Here is a 13,686-nt window from a genome sequence, read left to right as displayed (position 1 = left end):
CACTAGCCCTGCTTAAGGCCATTTCCTGGCCTCTCCAGTCTCTCTGCTTGCTGTGGGAAAAATATTCCTCACTGGCATCTCCCTAAACACACGCTCTCTAGGGCAGGGCTCTCAAACGTGGACTGCAAATCCCATCATTCCGAAAGGCCATTGTGGCTGGGGCTGATGGGAGTTGTAGTTCAAGATCTGGAGACCCAAGTTTGAGAACACTGCCCAGAACCTTTGGGTGGATAGGGTGGGACAGAAATGTAACCAACCTACCCACCCACCCCCGCCCTTGGGTAGGAGCTTAACCCAGCAAGCTAAGCCATGGTTCTCCCATATGTCTGGGATCTTAACCAGAGTTAAATTTAGATTGTGCCTGCTATTTTTTTTTTAATTAGACTGTGCCTTTCCTCCTTCGAGGAACATAAAAATGTCCCCAGCTGGATGAGACCAAAGGTCCATTCCGTCCAGCAACTGGCTTCTTCCCACAGTGGCCAGTCAGACGACTCAGAAAAAACACAAACAGGGCATGGTGCCAGCAGCCCTCCTGGGCTGCTTGTCACCAGCATTTGGCATGCAGAGATAGGTAGATGTCTCCTGAACATGGAGGTTCTACATTGCACCATCATGACTAATAGCTCAGCTCATCCACCATGAATTTATTCCTTCTCTCTCTTATAGGAAGCTGTGACTCTTCCAAGATGTCACCTGCTGTGACACGTAGCACTTCACTGAAAAACAAAGGGAGCCTGTCTTTTTTATTTTAAACTATTGTTTTATTTCTAGGCAACCATATGCAGATTTAACCAATTAAAACTGATGATTCATTAGCTAGGATCCTTTGAACTGGGTGACAGCCCTGAGAAGTTGTTCCTTGAACTGAGTGACAGCCTTGGGAAGAAATGTTAACCCAGGGGTTCCCAGACTTGGATCCCCAGATGTTGTTGGACTACAACTCCCATCATCCCCAACTACAACAGCTGAGGATGATGGGAGCTGTAGCCCAACAACATCTGGGCACCAAAGGTTGGGAAATGCTGAGTCAAAGCATTTCGGGCAACTCTTACTGTCAGCCAACCCAAGATTGGGAAACTGTGTTAAAGCATTTTGGACAGCCAACTTAGAGTGATGACATCAACTAAGCCAATGCCATCACTCTAAGCTGGCTTAGTTGTGCATTCAAAATGATACACATTCAGAATGCTGGGATGCAAGTCAGATGTTGCAGCCGAGTGTTACCCCAGTGACTGGCTTAGCCAACTCTACACCCGGCAAAACCAACCATAGAAGCACGGCACTTCCGAGGGAGCCAACAGCAAGATCGACAAGTCCATCTTCATTCAGATCGAGATTCCCGTGGATGCTGCAGCCAAAATACATTAAGCCTGGAGAAAGGCTGGTGGCTGCTATTCTCTGAAACAGGAGGGAGAGGAAACCCGTTACCATTCTGGCTCAAACATGCCCCAAGTGAAGGTGATGGGTGGCATGCTTTTTGCACAAGTGTGTGTGTGTGTGTGTGTGTAAGCCTGCAAGGTATGGACAAGAGAGTAGATACAAGTGACCTCAGCATGAATGATCTTGCATTCTCTGCTTGGTTTAAGTGTTTCAGCATTCTCCCCTGGCACATGGTGCTGTCTGCTTAATGTGATAACAACTTAAATCAGGATGTATATCCCCTGCAACTGAGGCAAAGAGGTGCCTTTCAAAGTGGCGATTCTCTTATCCTTAGCAGGGGGAAAGCAATAAGCCCAACATAGTGACCCTCCAGTGGCTGTTGCTGGCATCTACCTTGTGTTTCTTTTTAGACGGTGAGCCCTTTGCGTGATGGAGAAACATATTATTATTATTTTATCCTACTTTACTTAAGGAAAGTAAGCTTATGAGATCAGCCAGCTTTCTCTCTGTGTGTGTGCGCACACGCATGTATACACATGTGTGCACCCCGCAACCCCCATCTTGTGGTTTAGCACTCAACTGTTTGAGTGCTAAAAGAGGAGAGCTGGTCTTGTGGTAGCAAGCATGACTTGTCCCCTTAGCTAAGCAGGGTCTGCATTTGAATAGGAGATTAGAAGTGTGAGCACCGATATTCTCCTCAGGGGATGAAGCTGCTCTGGGAAGAGCAGAAGGTTCATGTTCCCTCCCTGGCTTCTCCAAGAGAGGGCTGAGAGAGATTTCTGCCTGCAACCTTGGAGAAGCCGCTGCCAGTCTGTGAAGAAGATACTGAGCTAAATAGACCAATGGTCTGACTTAGTATATGGCAGCTTCCTATGTTCCTATTATCTTCACAATGAACCAAACTTGGCACAATTGTGGGGACACACAGGGACACCTCAACAGCACAGTTTGTGATGATGTCATCCACCCCAATTCAAGATGGCGAACACGTGAATGTTTGAGGCAGAAGTGGGATAACTTGTAAAGATGGTATTTTTCAATCAAGGTTTTAGTGAAAGGGAAACAGGCCAATTAGTTCTTACCAGAACCTCTTATTTTCCTACGTAAACCACTTTAAGAAGTTTTCATTCGGAAGTGGTATGTAAACAGTAGAAGTGAGCAGTCAAAGCATGAAGCTGCCTTATCCCGAGTCAGACCTGCGGTCCATCTGGACCAACTCTGCCTCTTCCAATCGGCAGCAGAAATCCAAGATCTCCGGCATCACTGGATCCTTCAGACTGGGGATGAAGGGGGGACCCTGTGCACGCAAGTCGTGTCCTGCCTCCATGCTATGGGCTCTCCTCCTCTCCTCTCTGTTCTTTGGCACTGGTGAAGAGATCCTTGACTCTCAGCCTGTAACTGATGTCTACCTGCTTGTACTTCCGTAGGATGTTTTCTCTGAGGCCGTGGAAGATATAGATGGCGCCCTGGTGCTCGTCCTCCAGAGGTGCACCCACAACGACATCGTTGAACAAGTCCTGATTCAAGTCAGCGACGGAGGCAATGCAGGAGCCAAACCTGGAGTTCTGGTAACTTGGCAAATCTTCCAAGGTGCCATTAGGAATAAACCGGCCCTTCAAAGAAAGGACAAAGGAGAAACAAAGCAGATCAGCAAACACAGGGGAAAACGCAGCACACAGCTAGGTGGCCAGATTTGGCTTTTTAAAAGCCAAATTCTGGCTTACGGCCCATTTGACCCACGAGTATACCCCTTAGGTTCTGGCTACCCTGGGCCACACAGCTCAGACCTTGAGGGGCAATGAGCCCAGTTCCAGGCCAAAATGGACAAAATAAAACACCTGGGACCTAAAGATGCAGTTTTGCCCCCCCCAAAAAAATGTTGGGGTTCGTGATTATTTAGTAGAGAGCACCAACAAGTGAAGCTACCCACTCCAGGTACAGAGTAGAGTGTAGAGTTCAGTTGTTGCAGCTACTTAAAGAACATGCATGGAGATTGTTGTACAATCTAAATATGAAATTGATTTATTAGTGAAGTACGTTTGAGCTAGGAAATACCTATTCTATCTATCAGCTACAGGATGACTAGGTAGGGAGAGAGAGAGAGATGTTTCCATCTTCTCTCTAGGAGGAAAGGAAAAGGACTGACTCACTATAGGAAATACATGAGGAGTCAAGGCAGGGGTCATAGAGCAGAGGCAAGCAGGAACAGGTAAGGAGACCCCCACTAACTACCTCTACTCCCAATGCCCCTAGTGGTCTCCTCTCCTCGGAGAGGAGAGCTGGTCTTGTAGTAGCAAGCATGACTTGTTCCCCTAGCTAAGCAGGGTCTGCCCTGGTTGCATTTGAATGCAAGACCACATGTGAGCACCGTAAGATATTCCCCTCAGGGGATGGAGCTACTCTGGGAAGAGCAGAAAGTTTCAAGTTCCCTCCCTGGCTTCTCCAAGATAGGGTTGAGAGAGATTCCTGCATTCAACCTTGGAGAAGCCGCTGCCAGTCAGTGTAGACAATACTGAGCTAGCTAGACCAATAGTCTGACTCAGTATATGGCAGCTTCCTATGTTCCTATGGTCATTAGGATAGTTGGTGCAAAAGGTCAATGCACTGGAACTCCATCTCCAACAACCACAACAACAACAACCACACACACCCAGTCGAGGGAGAGATGACATCAAGGAATAATCTAGGGATGGGTTCCCAGCCCCAGATGTTGTTGGACAAGAACTCCCATCATTCCAATAGCTGAAAACAAAGGCGATTGTGGCTGGGGGTGACAGGGGTTGGAGTCCAACAGCATCTGGAGATCCAAGGTTGAGAACTCCTGTCATGAGGAGGAAAAAACCCTCCACGGCCAAGGAATGATGGATGTAGCATTACTGCTTGCCTGCCAGCAGGCGTTCTGCTTCACCAGCACCTTTGCCAAAGTGTAAACTCTTGTGTGAGCTTCGTAAATGACCGAGAAGAATGCTTCAGCCTGCTCCACCACTTCTTGCAAAGGTTTATTTTTAGTTCTCCCCTCACAGTCCGGACTCCTGGAGAAAAAACCCTCTCAAGGCCAAGGCTCCTGTGAGCTCTTCCCAGGCAGAGGAAACGTCGGTGCTGTTCTCTCTCATTACTCTGGGAGCCTCTTTCCTCATGAGTCAATAAAGAACCAGCCAACACCACAGTGCAGGCTTGAGCTGAGGTCTGTTTTTCCTTTCCCATTCAATTATACCCTTGGATAACGGAATAAAAACTTTTCCTGAAGGATACTACCAAGGATAACATTCTACGGCCGACCTTAGGCAGAAGATAGCTGCACTCTGAGGAGAGGCAGATGCTCAGGATCAGAGGACCTCTTCTCACAGCCCGTGATCCTTTCCCATTCCATTGGAACCATGTGTGAATTATGTCAAGGGAGGGATGGAAAGTGAAAGAGGTCCATTTATAAATCAAAGGCTCCAGGAGCTTTATAGCCAGGGCTGTTACCCCGAATCTTCTTCGGAAGAGAGTGTGTGCATTCACACACCAGCCAAACTTACCCCGAAGGAGATCTTTGGACCCACTACACACTCAAATTTGCCCTGTGAATTCTAGCTTATCTTGGTGTATTTCCGGGTTTTTAAAGTGCTGATTTTAAGCTACTTTTTCCGAAAAACGCCCCAGAGCAAATAAGGAGAGGCATGGACGGGCTGCTTTCCTCCATGCCGCAAGTGTACTTCAAAGTGGCTTCGCTCAACATTTACCCTGCAGCATGAAGCCAGGTGCGAATAACTCCCTGGGGAAGGACAGACTTCAGTCTTGCATGGTCCACTTTGATATTTACGAAGATCCCAAAGACCTCCAGCTGAAGCCAGACACCAAATAGTGGCTTACAACAGTGGACCTGCACGAAGAATTAAAGAGCAAGGTGCCTCTGAGCATGTGCTCAGGCCAGGAATTTATTTGCCATCCCAGATCTGAGCTTATGGTCAGAAGCGCTCTTACCCCTGGACTTCCGGGCTGAAGTCCAGGGGCCTCCACATACCCCAGGGCCCCTAAATCCTCCTTAGTCTGTCCCGGGTGGTGTGGTTGCTGTGCCACCTGTCTGCGCTGCACCAGGCAGCCGAGTGTGATCGTGACTTGCACCAGGTGCTTTAGAAACAGAGGCAGGGAATGAGGAAAGAAATATGTGGGAGGAGAATATGTTAAGTTGCATGTTGAAATGTTCCTGCAAATGCATATTTGCATAAATATATCTGCTTTATAGTCTTACATTCTTGTGAGTTCAGTTGCTGTTTGTGCTCTCAAGAAGCCACATGTTAAAATAATACTGCGTGTGTCACTGTGTGCGTGTAGGGGGATGATGATATTTAACTTGCAGTGGGTGGTGGTGGTGGGGGGTCCAATGGCTTTTAGGTCCAGGCTCCAAAATTAGTTAGATGCACCTCTGCTTACAGTTCTTGCAGCCCAAAATCCCCTCCTGGTTTCCCCTCAAGCTTTCTTCATTTCAGCAGCTGAACTGTAGGGGGAGGGTACCTTGATGCAAGCCACTCAGAGATCTTGATCTGCCTGCTGCTCCAAACCAAGCAACCTACCTGTTGGAGAAGATAGACGTACACCTTCCCCCGCTCTCTTCCTTCACTGAAGTACATGGGGGCCCCGACCAAGAGCACGTCAGTGTCCCCATCACCACTAACATCTACCGAATTGATTTCGCTTCCATAATAGGCACCAATCTGGAAAAAAAACCAAAAAACCAGACATGACGGTGGGCAATCAATCACTCAATCAAGTGTGTGCAAGGGGTCTTCGAGGGCTGAGTGTTTTCCTATTGTCATAAGCTTCCAAGAAATTAATGCCTCTGGAATGATACTGCGGGAATTACAGGAATTTCTAAACGGAAACAATTCATCATCTCCTTGTCTAGACATCTCTCCTGGGTGGTGGGGAGCAGATTCAAAACTTTGATCCCAGAAGATTATGGGTCATATTCATTCTGTCTCTCAGAGATGTTGCTTCCTTATGAGGGTTGCATTTTTGCAAGAAGTCGATGGCAAGAATGACTAATTTATTTGTGTCTGTTCACATCAAGTAATGCAAGGTTTCCAAGCTTGGATTCCCAGATGTTGGATTACAGGTCCCATCATCCCCAGTCACAATGGCCTTCAGCCAGGGGATGATGGGAGCTGTAGTCCAACAATGTCTGAGAACCCAAGGCTGGGAACTCCTAATGTAAAGAAAAGCCGATGAGCCACAGTTTCTTGAGAGACCTCCAAGGTGGTGTCTTGTAGTTAAAATTGTTTCTGTGCTGAAAGTATCTGGGAGATTTCGCCTTCCAATACAGTTTGGCTCTCTCTGTCTCGAGCTTCTTAAAATGCATTAACCCGAAAACCCAAAGTGATCCACTGAATCCTGCAGGTAACAAACAGGTTTAAGACAAGCAAAAACATTTTTATTCTAACATATTTATTTATCAGATTTGTAGACTGCCCCAAACATCTGTCTCTAGGCAGAACTCTGCCCCCAATTTCTGTCTCTGGTTTACAGCAACTTAAAACAAATCAAGACAAAAATGAAAAACTTAAAACAGTTTAAAACTACAGTTGAGTTAAAAAGCTTGGGTGAAAAAATAAGTCTTTAAAGACCATTTAAAAGTTGTCAAAAATGGGGAGGCTCTTGTTTGAGCAGGAAGCGCGTTCCAGAGACTCGGGGCAGCTGCACAGAAGGCCCGTCCCTGTGTAACCACCAGAGGAGCTGGTGGCAACTGCAGACGAACCTCTCCTGGCGCTTTCCAAATTAGACCCTGCAAGAGAGTCACGGCGGATCTCGGAAGTGTGCTTCCACAATTCCTGTGTTGTGACACTGCAGTCCCTGTGCAGACAGCAGGGTGCCGTTCACATTGCCCATGCCTTGTTTCAAATTTAATTGCTGTGATAGAGTACTATGACATCGTGAATCTGGCATAAAAAGGTTGCTGTTTTTTCGGGTTGTTAGTTGCTGCGAGACTGCTCCCCCTGCTGTTTACGTTTCGAATGCGATTTGCCTGAACGGAGGCATTTTGCTGCTGTTGAGAAGCTAGGCTGGAAAGTGCTCTAATGACCTCAGTGGGCAGTGGGATTCATAGCAAAGACGACATCCTCTTAAATACCCAGGGCCCAAGCTGTTTAGGGATATAACTATGGAACTCAGGGGTGTAGCCATAATTGAGAGGATGGGTTCGAAAACAACTGGGCCTCCCAGCAACATCCCTCCCTATTTTCTTCATCCATTCATTTTCTTTTCAACTCCGAGGGACTGCCGGCGAGAGGGGCAAACATGGGCCCTCTTTCCCCTAACTACGCCCCTGATGGAACTCACTACTGTAGGAAACTGTGATGGCCACTGGCAAAAATAGCTTTGGAAAAGAATCAAATGAGTTCCTAGAGGACAGCACCTCTCAGTGATGATCACATCACACATGCATCATCGACTTATGGAATTCATTGCCACAGGATACTTCTGAAATTTGTGCACACATTTTCAAGTTTAGTTCTGGAGCCATAACAGCAAAACAAAAACAAAACAAAACAAAAAGTTCCCTTTAAAGCAGTCTCTGGGTGCTGAATTCCTATATTTTATTGTTGAAGACCTATATCCCTGCACTCTGCTTGTGAATTGCCACTGTGGAGACATGGATTAGGTATACAACCTCTTGTGAAATGACCTCTCTTGTACTGGGCTAATTGAGAGATTCTACCATCTTTTGAACCCTGCCCTGCAATCCACCATCAAAACCTACCTGCTCCCCTTTCAGCGATTGGTGGATGGTGAGATCTCGGTTGGTGTGCATTGTGAAAATGATCACTTTCCCTGTGTGGTTGAACCGGGGTGCTCCTGCCACATAGATCCGGCCGTGTCTTGTTGACACCACTGAGGTGACGGTGTAGCCTGCAACACACACACACGCAAACGGATGGGAGAGGGCCGAAACTCAGTGGGAGAACGTCTGCTCGGCATGCAGAAGGCCCCAGGTTCAAGCCCTGGCAGCATCTCCAGGGAGGGCTGGGAGAGACTCCTGCCTGCAGCCTGGGAGAGCTGCTGCCAGTCAGTGTAGGCAATCCTGAGCAAGATGGACCAGGCGTCTGACACAGGATAAGGCAGCTGCCTATAGCTGCCCTACAGCTCAGCCTTTAGAGGGAGGTACCTAGAGATGGTGCTTGTGCTTAAGCCCTGGCCAAAGCAAGGGCTGATTAAATTATAAGCCACCCTGAGATTCCATAAAGGGCAGTAGATAAATAAGACAAATACATAAATAAATACATGTGCATCACAAGGTGCACAGCAGAGCAACCAACTGTGGGGAAGGGCTCCCTCCCCTCCCCTCGAATCTTCCAGCCACTCTCCTTACCTAGATACGCCCCATGGTTTTTCAGCTCCTCGGGGAACTCCTGCAGATAGGCCTCCCGGTGGGGGACGACTTTGCCACTGCTGGTCTCCTTGAGCACTGCTCCGTTCCAGTCGTATGCGCCGACAGCGCCCAGCAGAATCCCATCCTGCACACGGGGACAAAAAAGGACCTAGTTGGACCAGGAGCCAGCCGGCATTTGCTGTTCCTAGGAAGCTAGGAGGTGTGTGCATGTGAGAGGGAGAGCGCCAAGGCAGCCAGCTGGTCCTCAGGAGCATCAGTGAGGTATCCGAGGGCTGTGTGCATTCCTGTTTGGTGACCGTGTGCTCATAAAAAGCAAAAGCTGGGGGAAGGAGTGATCACCTGTGACATGAGGGCCCCCCTGGGTGGGAGGGTTCCGTCCTGCCCAGCAGTGGTACTCAGCCCTCGCACTCCATCACTCCCCCCACCTCCTATCTTGTTCTTCACTCACACACGATCACCAAACAGGGACACGCACAGCTCTCACACCTGAGTAGGAGGCTTGTTGTCACGGATCAGGATCAGGAGAACGAGCTTAGCATATCTCCATGACAGAGCTCTGTCCTACTGTCGTGTCACAATGGGCTGAAATGGCAGAGTTTCTATATGAACATCTTACCAGAAATGCCTCCGGAAATTTGGGGCGGTGGCAGTCCTGGGTACAAATTTGCCCAGCACTTAATACTTGCAAATTCAGAACTCAGGGACATCCCACCTTCCCTTGAATTCTTCCCTGGGTTGGATAATCTGTATTGTTGTTATTAGTGGTGATAAGGCAACAGTTTTGCCCATTTTCTTCCATTACCCCACACCTGCCCGCCCACAAATAGTCAAAATAACTTCCTGACTTCATCACCCACAAATAGGGCAGTGAAACCGTAGGGGGCATTTGGGGTCAGTTTTATGGCGCAGCGGGGAAATGACTTGACTAGCAAGCCAAAGGTTGCCGGTTATAGGAAGATGCTGAGAGGCATCATCTCATACTGCGTGGGAGGAGGCAATGGTCAACCCCTCCTGGATTCTACCCAAAACAGCCACAAGGCTCTGTGGGCGCCAGGAGTCGACATCGACTCGACGACACACTTTACCTTTACCTTATCATCATTACATGTAACATATTCATTTTGCATTTATTATGGAGAGCACCATTTTTATTTATGCATTATATGACACAAACATGGTGTGTGCACAAGTAAAACCCTCTGCTTGATTCTGGCACCAAGCACAGTCATGTTTTGGTGTCTCCTGGCGGTTTCAGGCAATGGTTTCTCCACTCAGAAGCCTGAGCTGGGCGCTTTCCAGATTACCCACTAGAACGGTAAAATGCCTTGGCCTGGCCGGATCGTATTCACAACGGTCCGCAGAATCAAAAAACCCTACAACGGGAAAACACAGCAAACCTTTTTGCAGCGCACATATGACGTTATAGCACTAAATCGCTCAAAGCGATTCAATCCGAAACAAGGCATCCGAAACGTGAACCGCACCCTGCTGTCAGCATAGGGACTGCGGTGTCACCACACAGGAAGTCTGGAAGCACACTTTCCAGATATGCTGTGACCCCATAGGGTCTAATCCGGAAAGCACCCTGCACTTGCCAACTGACTTAAATACAGGAGCCAGGATAAGAATTGGGTTTATGCAGTACCAGGATGGTGAATTTGGTGGGGAGGGGGTGGGGTGGGGGATAAAAGCAAAAGACACACAAGGTTAGAGGTTAGCTCAATAGTTCAAGAAGTTACCTAAAGTCAAGGCATGAGGCCGAAATAAGAGGCCCCTTTGGGCACTAGTCACAGTCAGAGCGAGATCATTCCAAAGCAAACAAGACTATTATAAACCCCTCCAAGAATGGAAAGAGAAGAGCAGGAGGGTGTTTGCAGGCGACCTCTCGGCCTGTCCCAGCCTATCCCCACCACCGCCTCATCTCCAGAGACAAGTGAGTGGGCTTCCTTTGATGTTTCCCCACTGGCAGAGATTTGGATACTGCTACCTAGAACCGTCTGGCACCGCTGGCTATGGAGCTGCCTTAGAGAAGCAGCATCCAATATTTATAAGGGCTTCGGGAATGTGCAAGGGAGCCTTTGCCAAGTCAGCAAGTGAAATATTCCAAGACCTGCCAACTCCGCCAGACTTGTCAATTTTGGCAGCACAGTTCTTACTTTTTTTCTTTTTCTTTTCCAGCCAACGTCCTCACTTTTGTGAACACAGCAAAGTAAATCAATTTCAGTTCAAAGTTACCGGTTCTTGTGGCCCAAGAGTTTTGAGGGCCATAAGTAGTGTAGCCCCTTTCCCTTTCATTGTGGACAAGTTTTTGTGCCTTTCCTAGCAGGAGGGCAGGTAGAAATTCAGCAGGCATGGCTTTGCCCAGCATGGAGCAAGCGGGAAAGAGATGCTGCAGCTGTGGGATGGAATCTCTTGCATATCATGCAGCTTGCACAACCTCATTTTGCCCTGGGACCTTTGGCAATGTCGCTGGGGATGGTGGAAGCACAGCGCCTTGGAAGACTTCACAACCATTCAGACTGCCTCCGAAATGCATCTTGTACTAACTCATTCATCCTGTTCATACACTGCCTTTCTGCCAAGAAGCGACTTGCAACCGAGAAGAGCCTCACGCAGAGTGGGAAGGCTCAGAGGCCCTTGATGCCCAGCTGGTGGATCAGCTTCTTATGCCTCCCCTTGGGCATCTGTAGGCACCCAGGGACTGGATTTTCTCATGTGGGTTCTGGTGAGGTGGTGCCATGTCTGTGAATCTGCGGCTTGCATTTCTGTTTGAAAATGCATGTTGGTGGTTGCTGTTTTTACTGTTATTGCTATTTTTATAGATTCTTTCGCTTTTTAAAATTGTGCTGCTTATATGGTTATATTTCCCCAACATTTAGAGAGGCAGCCAGTATTTTAAAAGGCTTCGAGAAGTTTGGGAAAATAGTAACAATGTTTATTGTTCCCGTTACAGATATAGTGACGACGACAAGCTTATCTTTTAGGGCTTGGCTGAAATGGTCCCCCTCCAATTTTACCACCTCATTTACAGGTGGTAAAATGGGGGGGGGGGATATTGCAGTGATTTTCTGGGGGTATCACCTGTCCAGAAGCCCCCACCACAGCAACATTATGCCCTCAAGTAGTGTTGTTTTAGGCCATCAGTTATTGCCCCATTCACCCTTCCGACTGATGGGGGTTCAGCTCCCACTTGACCCCCAAGCCACCTCCAAATTAGAAATGCAGGTTCTTAGATAAGAAGTTGCATCTCACTTCCCGTGAACACCATTAGTCAGATGGGGGTTTTCTTCAGAAAGGAAAAGACAAATGGAATGAAATCGTGAATGAAACAGGCTCCTCATCATCTCTAGTGCCCCCCAAATCCCACCCCTATACATTAATAAACTGTCCACAGTCTGCTACTGAGTGTCCCCCACAAGCTGCTGCCTCCGAGTAAGGCTGCCCCAAGCAGGATTGGGCCATGCTGGAGCTCTGTCAGGAACACATCTGGCCCGGAGATGACCAAGAATGCCTTCCCTCTCAACTTTCAGTCAACATATTCTCGGAAATAAATGAGGGAGCCATTTCTTGGTGTCACTTTCCGTAAAGAGCCAAAGCGAAGCATATTTGAGAGTTCCTGGGCACGGGCTTGAAGCTTTCCTTTCAAACAGCTCATCTGTGGACTCATTTCCTGGTGTGGGGAATCTTGAACGGTCTCCAGCTCTTGATACACAAATAATCCAGGTATCTCGCCGGCCATCCACGGGCCTTCTGAGGGACTCATACATCACAGCCCAAGAGCTTTTGCTCGCTAACATCCACCATATGCCAAAGAGACATGAATCATGGAAGGAAATGACAAAAAACAAGAGCATTATTCACTCACTTCCACAATGTGTGATGAAAATCCAGTCTGGGACATTTCAAGGCCGAAGGATATTTCATTCTTATTGGTGCCTAGAAACAAGGGGGAGGCATTTAAAGAATGATCAGGGACCTCATAAGGAAAAAGAGTCAGGCGCTGAATGGAAAAATATCAGAAAGGCAGAAAAAGAAGGAACTCAGCGGCCTCCCATCATTCTGTGGGACTGGGCGGTTGGTACGGAAAGGTACAGACATGGTCCCCGAGAATAAGGAGCTGAAAGGGGGAGACCCCCATTAGTCACATTAATAATGTATCTGGTTTAAAAGCTGGAGCCAACTTGTACATACATCCATGCACAGTGATCTGTTCCAAGTGTGGTGTGTGCATGGGATTCCCCCTCCTGCAATGGACTCTTCATCCATTGAGTCAGTCTCTCTCTCAGATTAACTCATGCCACAGAAAGGAATGGGGAACCCAAAGGCATGCAGGAGAGCCGTATGCAAATCTCAGTGCACATGGATTCTCTGGATCAGAGAAACTTTTAGAGCATGTACTTGGACATGGAAGCCACCAGCGGAAGTACCTGAATTCAAATTCCTCTCTTGAAAGAGACCGTTCAAATTCTGCCCCCTCCCCCATGGCGCCTCTCTGAAAAAGGAAAAGGCATCCCAGTCATGAAACCCCCACATCCACGCTAGTTTGGCTCTTCTGGGCCGCTCACCTTCCAAGCTAAAAATCCTCTCTCCAAGAGCGTCCACAATATCTTTCAGAGCAGCTTCGTCGGTGACATTGAAGAAATGTTTCTCGTCTGGGTCGCTCGCTATGTACTTTATTTCCTTCAGAAAGGCTTCAGGATTGATTCCTCTTCTGTTGTAATAGCCAAGAACCTGGATTGGAAAGTAGAAAGGTGGTCAAATGTCAGAATTTTTCCACCCTATAAAAGGCATTTGTCAAAAACACACAAGGATGAGATTTGGCTGTTCAGTTACAGTGTTAAGATGTGATACAAAAAAAGCGAAGTTATTATCTAGTGTCGCTCCATCTAGCCTAGGATTGATTCCTCTGACAATCCTCTAGACTAGAAGTTCCCAAC

At 47.8% G+C, this 13,686-nt stretch overlaps 1 protein-coding gene across 3 annotated transcripts in view; it reads right to left on the bottom strand.

Annotated features, from left to right (window-relative positions):
• The window catches only part of ITGA11 (integrin subunit alpha 11), an 81,416-nt gene that overhangs the window by 28,442 nt on the left and 39,288 nt on the right, over window positions 1-13,686 (bottom strand). For all 3 annotated transcript variants that reach the window (XM_053271639.1, XM_053271638.1, XM_053271641.1), the window contains 7 exons: window positions 13,315-13,480; window positions 12,615-12,685; window positions 8,729-8,873; window positions 8,120-8,268; window positions 5,937-6,077; window positions 2,790-2,993; window positions 1,268-1,398 (listed from right to left, as the gene is read on the bottom strand). In XM_053271639.1, the coding sequence (XP_053127614.1) occupies window positions 1,268-1,398; window positions 2,790-2,993; window positions 5,937-6,077; window positions 8,120-8,268; window positions 8,729-8,873; window positions 12,615-12,685; window positions 13,315-13,480 (1,007 nt within the window). The remainder of the gene's footprint in view (window positions 1-1,267; window positions 1,399-2,789; window positions 2,994-5,936; window positions 6,078-8,119; window positions 8,269-8,728; window positions 8,874-12,614; window positions 12,686-13,314; window positions 13,481-13,686) is intronic.

The sequence above is a fragment of the Hemicordylus capensis genome, chromosome 10, assembly GCF_027244095.1.
Source record: "Hemicordylus capensis ecotype Gifberg chromosome 10, rHemCap1.1.pri, whole genome shotgun sequence".
NCBI classification, from domain to species: Eukaryota; Metazoa; Chordata; class Lepidosauria; order Squamata; family Cordylidae; genus Hemicordylus; species Hemicordylus capensis.
The sequence above is the reverse complement of the archived record's forward strand: the minus strand, read 5'-3'. Positions and strand labels throughout refer to the sequence as shown.